General features: G+C 35.6%; 1 protein-coding gene across 1 annotated transcript; it reads right to left on the reverse strand.

The window, feature by feature from the left end:
• Positions 1-745: 745 nt before the first annotated feature.
• MRPL24 (mitochondrial ribosomal protein L24) lies at positions 746-7,278 on the reverse strand. The gene is made up of 6 exons (XM_063439836.1): positions 7,206-7,278; positions 5,622-5,850; positions 4,700-4,795; positions 3,723-3,826; positions 2,527-2,657; positions 746-1,848 (listed from the first exon to the last, which is right to left on the reverse strand). Exons 2-6 carry the CDS (start codon positions 5,802-5,804, stop codon positions 1,712-1,714), a joined length of 651 nt encoding a protein of 216 aa, XP_063295906.1. The 5' UTR covers positions 5,805-5,850; positions 7,206-7,278; the 3' UTR covers positions 746-1,711.
• Between the last annotated feature and the right edge of the window lie 337 nt (positions 7,279-7,615).

Consider the following 7,615-nt stretch of genomic DNA (forward strand, 5'->3'; position numbering starts at 1 on the left):
TGCACACATTTAACTTAACTCCTGATCATAATCGATTTTTTTCCAAGTTAAAAGTTATTTTGGTTTCAGTAGAAAGCTACTTCTAAGGATTCCTAAGAGTCTCTTTGCTAATTTTCTTAGGTTATGAAAAAATGAACTTCTCACTGCGGGGAAATCTTTTTCTAAATTAACATTCTATGAATTACAGATTGGCATTATTTGCACATTGGGATTAGTGATGGATGAAATTGTCCTCCACCTTACAACCATATACACAAGCTATTTTAACTTATCTTATGATGGATAAACTTCGGAACAAAGAGGGCTTAAAAGGACAATCCTGACCCCTAAATCACTTTAGCTTGCTGGAGTGTGTTCTTTTCAATGTCAATACAAATTGGCACTTTTATTAATGAACCTGCTTACACATGCCTTGCAAAGACTTCTCATTCAGCTGCATTGGTAAGACTGATTAGACATCCACAGAAAGTCTGGGCTGGGTTTATAAGGGGAAGGCTTGTAAAGGCTGTAGACAATAGATCTGCAGCTTTTGTAAGCTGTTGGATATAACTCCACTAAAAAAAGCACAATTATTGCATGCCTGTTTTCATTGACAATATATCTACTAAACAATGGTTTGTTTTATTTTTGTATTTGGGCTGTCTCTTTAAATATAGCCATGCTCATGGAGTCTCAGTAAATATATACACTAAAAAAATATTTACTTACATGTATGCATTATAAGTATATACACACAAAAAAAGGCTATAATACATGCATTTTATTTTAAATAATAAAAGCATAACAGTTTCTGGTACCCACATTTATTTTATACCATTTGCCTGGTAAGCGGCCAAATATTGCAGGTTTATGTGGCTGAGTTTGCAAAAAAAATTATTTTTCAACGTGCCTTTTAATGCAACAGGTTGGACTGAGTTTGCTCATTTTTTCAGTGTTTAATATCTGGTTTTCACACTTTGTATGGGTTTCAACCAATTTCTCTGTTGATTTATTTATTGCAGACTAGAAATTATTCTAAGGTGGATGTGCAATGTTGGTGCTATTCACCAAAAACAACCAACTGGACTTTAGAGAATAACCAATTTGCAAGAAATCAGAAAATGTAGATTTTCACCAAATTTTGCCAATCCGAAAGTATTTGGACTTTTTTCAACAACCCAAATAGTCTGTTAAATTAGCAAAAATACTTTTCATGAAGGTAAATCTTTGTTTAATTTATAATTACATCTTACATTTTTCCCCTTTATAGATAAGATAAGGGAATTCTGCTCTGCAGATATGGCCAGAACGCAATACATTTCCCACAAATATGTTTACAACAGAAAGAAGAGGAATTGTTTACTGTCCTTAAAGAAACAAATATTTTGCCAAAGTCAAAAAGCTCTATGAATATCAAAATAAAATGATGTTAGTCTGTAACAAAGAGCCTACATGCACATCAAAGCATAGTCTCAGTGTGTTTTGAAAACTATGAGAGTTCGCGGTTTTACTAAATCCATAACCACGAAACACTCAAAAGTTCTGTCTTATCCAGCACTTTGGTTTTAATATCTGTGTAGGTGAAGTTCAATAAGTCTTTAACAGAAGGTGAGATGTTTTGAACGAATGACTTGACCTGACCTGGAGGTATTCCTGGGACGGTTTTGACTCATTGCCTGTATCCATTCGTTTCGATATGTGCAAACAATGGCCACGGTTAAGTCAAAGTACATTAATACCAGAAGGACTTCCTGAAACGGCGGTTATCTACAATGCCAAGTTTCTCCATGATTTCTTCTTGAAAGGTCTTCAGGGAGGGAATGTAAGTCTTTTCTAGGGCATCTTCTACAGAGGTGTCCTTGGGGCCATCTTAAATGAATACAAATAATAACAATGATTAGAAGACTATGCATTCCTATATGGATTAAACATGCAAGAGAAACCTGCCTGCTCCAGCGGTATTTACATTTCTAAATTAAGATCAATTCTATCAAACATGGATTTGAGAGCATCAACTGGCTAAGTGTGCTGGGCACGATAAAATAAAATAAAAATAAAAAAATGAATTGCACTAAACAGTCCATAAAGTTTTTTTACATGCATATTCAGATGGAGTACAGCCTGTATGTATGCATTGGTAAAGTACATCAAAACACAATTTCATATCCACAAACAAACCTAATATCTCTGTAATGTATGAAAAAAACACCATGATAATCTCCCAAGCTCAATAATTAAATGAAAGCAAAAGTCATACATGAATTTAAACCCCAATTATTTTTTTTCCAAGCTACAAAATATCTTGGATTCGGTAGAAATCTTTCTAAGGGTGAAGATCAAGAAATTAATAAAATATGTTCTGTCCCTTCAAGGCCATCACCATTACGCCCAATAAGCAAATAATCTTAGCGAAACACCATTTGAATTAATAGACGTTTGGTGGAATGAACTGTTTAAGTACATTTTCTTACAAATCTATTTGCTCAATCTACAGGCTGTACCAAAGGGACTATAACAGCTCCTTTGTTAAACTGATTATAGATTTACCTTTCCACTGCTCGGGTATGATCCCATCTCGTCGTTGCAAGACAGGCTTTGGAATTATGCGTCCAGTTCTCAAGGACACTCTCACCCTTTCGCCTTCCTCTGTATACCGCCATTCTACATCTGTAGGTTTCCTCGAGTAAAAAAATATTCAATAATATTTAGCTGCCGTTTGATTTGTCAAAGACAGACCCAATGCCTACATGGAAAAAGTCTAAATAACCAACAAACAAAAAATGTCTAGACGACAATTTAAAAACAGATGCGTCTCTTGTGAGTATTGCTGATCAATCTACAATTAAGATTTTTTTTTTTTTAGTTCATTTCTTTATCAATTTTATGTAAGATGCTTTTTTTCTTTGATGGTAACTTCATGTACAATAGTACAAGCACATTCAACTATTTGGCTGACCAAGAAGCAAATGCAATAGGACTGTACCAACCCCAGCGGCAACAATCGTTTACCAACAATCGTTTAGTAACTTGTTTTTCTACGTTCTACGTTTCAAAAACTACATTTTATGTATCAAAGGCAAAATTGTTCCTTAACCCCTTAAGGACACATGACATGTGTGACATGTCATGATTCCCTTTTATTCCAGAAGTTTGGTCCTTAAGGGGTTTAAAATGTAAATATTTTTGGGGGGCTTTGACCAGGAAAAAGGGAAATCCATATTTTTTATTTTTCGTCGTGCCCATATATTCTATACATATTGATTTAAGTCAGTCTTAAAGGGACATTCCACTACCCAAATCCAACAGAAAATAAAAATCACCTGACTCCCAAGATGGCCGGACATTTATTTTTTTACTTCAGATTTAATGCACTATGTCTGGAGTTCTGGCATTGAATCATTTCCCTCCTCATGATCTAACTACCCACGCAGCAGACTACATTACCAGCTGTCCATACACCCATGAGACCATTCAAGCACAGGGTACCCTACGGGATCAAGATTTTCCTCTCTTCTTGTATCGTGGGATACTCGTCTAAACCGCATACCGTTTAAATGCTCTTTCCATTGATCTGTAAAGTGGCATTTTGTACTTCTCACGTTCAGTTGCCACCACTAGTAGCCATCCTTGTTAATACGCACTTAAAGAAACACTACAGCATTAGACATCGAAACCTGTATGTCTAATGCTATAGTGTTCTAGTTGCAGATTAGGACCAGATTTTAATAACGATTGTGTCTTACTTGTCTGTGGGGTCAACGAGAGAGACCTGGCTTAGCAGAAGAGGGGCTTCACTCGCTACATAGGTTCCCCTATAGTCATCAGTACGACCAATGTAGCGGTAATGCTGTATGAGGGAGAAAAATGAAGTACACAGTGTATCGTACATTACATATTTCCATTCCTCTTCCTCCCCCCAACCCCCACCCAAAAAAAAAGTCTGTAAATTAAACCTGGTAGATGAAAAAAAAAAGAAAAAAATATTATTTTAGCCCGTGCCCCCACGGTTTACCAGGTAAGCATATTCTAGAAAAGAACACTATTAAGGAAGCACATTTTTCTGACTATTTTGAACCTAGAAACGGACATTTGTATATACCTATATGTTCTCTTGAAGTCCCATGAAAGGGAATAGCTATATAAATGGATGGCCAGTTAGAGGCTGTGAATCAGGTAACGTTCTCAGCTTATCACCCAGACACTCCTGTCTCCATAACAACTTCAATCTGCTGACGTTGTTATGGGGTGGGGAGTTTTCCTCTAAATGTGCATCAGCATGCTCTATTAGTTAAGGTGCCAAGAGTTCACTGGTGTAAACAGACAGTAAACTGTTAAACCATTCATGAACTTGATGGACACAAGTCTCTTTTCAGCTATGTAACAGCTTGATATTTACCCGGTTTTGTCGGAATTCTGCGCCACTTCTGGTCTAAGCCGATTTGTGAAATTTCATAATACCAGCTCATATCAAGCATGCTATCAGATGACCATTTTTATTTTTTTTTTATTAAGGAAACTATTTTATTTGAGAAAATGTTAAAATATTAAAAAAAACTTAGTAGTGCCAGTTTTCTCATTTACTAATTCATTAAAAATATATATTCGCTCTATGTTCTAACAGGTTTTATGAGCAGAAGCATGATACTTAAAAAAATAAAAAAAAACAAGTGAAATGATTTATTCTGATTAAAGAATTCGTAGATTAAAATGACAATCTTACCGTGTTTAGACTGTCTACCACCACCCAGTTGCGTGCTCGCACCACTTGTGTGACCTTTCCTTGCTTCCCGGTATCTTTTCCAAATAGTACTTCAACCTTGAAATGTAAGTGATAGATTTGAATTTAATCAGATAATATAGTAATAATAATTATAATAAACAGGTCTCTTGCTTGTATATAACAGACCAAAGATATTTGCAACATGTCCAGATAATTCAAATTCAAAAACACTCTCTATAACAAAGTGCACACAATCAGTGGATATATGCAGTGGTAAAATGGTAAACATAAATTTACCCTTTAAATTAAGCTTTAGATTGTAAGAAGACTCCTCTTATCTTCTGAATAAACACATAGAAAAAAATACAATCTAAAATAGAAAGAAGAATGTAATAGTGTAATATTGTATGACCCCAAGCAGCATTGGAGAATATATCGCACTCACAAGAGTTTAACAGATTGCAGGCACGTAACAAGATCTTTAAGGGTGAAGCCTTTTATTTATTTATTTTTTTCAAGAAAAAAATGATTCACAAATAATCTGTAAAAACTTTGAGTTTTGAAACAATGTATCAATATACCTGACCGGATATCAGGCTGACTCCAATTTAACTTATATTATGCATTCTCTCCTCTCTCTATTGCCTGTACATTGCAAACTCTTTTGGAGGAGAATCCTCATTCCTTATTTGTCTCGTTAGGGAAGGAATGTAAGTTATTGCTGCGCATATTTAATATTTGGAAGATGGTATATAAATTGAAGAAAAAATAAAAAGAAAACAATTAAATTGAAAATCTTATTAAGAAGTGAATTAAATCAATACTTTTTAACTAAAAGACACAAATCCGCAACTTACAGAAATGTATTTTGAGGATACCACCACTGTATGCATATGAACCTACCAATAACACCTCGACTTACCGTGTCTCCACGGAAATACTTCCACTCCCTGTCGCTGACGGTATCTACAAATATTTTGTTTCGTCTCTTTGCAGGAGGGTTTTTTTTTTTAGCCGCCGCTGTTGATGGTCGACTCATCCCAAACCGATAATCACGGGGAAGGGTAATCTTATGTGAAGCGGCGAGGAGCTGAGTAAGACGCATGTCTTCAAGCCAAGGTTGGAAAATAGGTGCTCCGTCGAGGACAAGTCTGCAGAACACAACTGGATGTTAGCATTCTTCCTGTGTCACATACTATAGACATGTAATAAAATGCATTACCTACATAAAGAGTGAAAAATTGTTTGGGCATTCTGTAGAATGTTTTACCAATACAGGAAACAGCAATGCATAAAGAAGAAGGGAAAACACTTAAAATAGATGCTAATTTAAGGGTGCATGATTGCTTACTTAAGAGTTTTCAATGATAATTGCATGTTCATGGTCTTTAAATATGGAAATCTGAAGAAATCTGGTATAGAAGGAATTAAAATAGCTGAGATATTGGCCAAAAAATAGCGCTAGAATATTTGACCAGTTTCTTATTAAACTTGTCCATACAAAGGAAATGCAGCTAAATTTAGGATTAAATGTCACATGCCACTGGTACACAGAGGGTTAACATTCAGCTTTAATATACTATGTAAAAATCCCCAAAACAGTTCATTTAAACACAATGACTGTTTATACCTTTTAATAGTACGTATCTGTAGTGACCTGAAGTTTACAGCAATTTATTTTCTAGGTAGGAATTGCTTACTCTGCTTCTCCCGCACAAATGACATGTACAGCTAAATATACTGTTAATGGACAAGTGAGTTCTAAATCTTAAATTAAATTACAGTATTTACGGACAATATACGCAGAGAATTGATGCTTAAATTAACACCCCAATTGGCTACACTTCATTATGCTGTGTCTATTTTTGTTTGTTTTTATAAAAAAAAAAAATCTATAAATATTATCCCTCACTCCTAACCTGCAGCATTTACCTTTTTTTGCTCCAAGATTATTACTGTATACAACAAAACTGTAAATTCTAGAATTAAATATTACTAAGAACCCAATGGCCTAAAGCTTTCTGTACCTTTCCTGGTTATATACTTCGACCATATTTCCTTAGAGATCAGAAAGATTCTGGATAATTATTGGGAATCCTGCACTACTGCAAATTATTATTTATATAGCGTCATCAGATTCCGTAGCGCTGTACAAAGGATGGGTGAACACTTGTACTTGGGAATATATTGTGTAAATCAGAATGATCCATTTTACCCCACTCTACTGCCTAACACCAATGTATAGGCTGCTCCAAAATAAAACTACATTAAAATGTGAAATCAGCTAGATAGTGGGTGCTTTAAATGTAATAATTATAGTATATATTACAGATCATGATCCATTAATGGTGCATTATATCCCATAGCTCTGTGTATCACATTAACCAGTGCCCTCTGCAGCCCCTATTAATCCCAGCCAGCCAGCCAGGATGCCCTGGGGGTAATGTAGTTGCTGTGAGGAGGTAAAGGGCTCCTGTCTCACCCACAGACATGTCCATGGTCTCACCTCTATTACAGGACACAGAGCTCAGACACAGTGCAAAGCATGCAGCTCTGCCCTGACCCAGGAACTGTCATACGTCACTTCCGGCTGCCCTTTGCCCTCAGCAATGTCACAGCAGCCGCAGCTCATTACTGAACTATCACATAGTAGTTTGGACTATATTCACTAGTCCAAGGAAATTAATGGTTTGATATAAGATAATGTTTGATAAATGCATGATTCTGTAGGTTAGCTTTGCAAAGCATCACGGGAGTTGTAGTTCAAGCAGCAGCAAGCATTCCCTTCTTTTTTTTTTTTTTTTTACGAACAAGCTTTATTTAAATGAACAGTATGATGTTTTGTTACAAAAGTAGACATTCCAACATTAGATTTCCAGTAGTAGCTAGCTGACGTTGGCTTCTGCCACCAATGGA

Source organism: Pelobates fuscus, chromosome 13 (assembly GCF_036172605.1).
Source record: "Pelobates fuscus isolate aPelFus1 chromosome 13, aPelFus1.pri, whole genome shotgun sequence".
NCBI classification, from domain to species: Eukaryota; Metazoa; Chordata; class Amphibia; order Anura; family Pelobatidae; genus Pelobates; species Pelobates fuscus.

What these genes read in the sequence shown, in the direction of transcription:
- MRPL24 (XM_063439836.1), bottom strand. Translation starts at nt 5,804, where the DNA reads ATGCGTCTTACTCAGCTCCTCGCCGCTTCACATAAGATTACCCTTCCC. An exon ending in TGGTAGACAGTCTAAACACG is followed by an intron (nt 3,827 to 4,699) that starts GTAAGATTGTCA and finishes TCCCTCATACAG; the next exon opens with CATTACCGCTACATTGGTCG. An exon ending in CTCGTTGACCCCACAGACAA is followed by an intron (nt 2,658 to 3,722) that starts GTAAGACACAAT and finishes TTTTTACTCGAG; the next exon opens with GAAACCTACAGATGTAGAAT.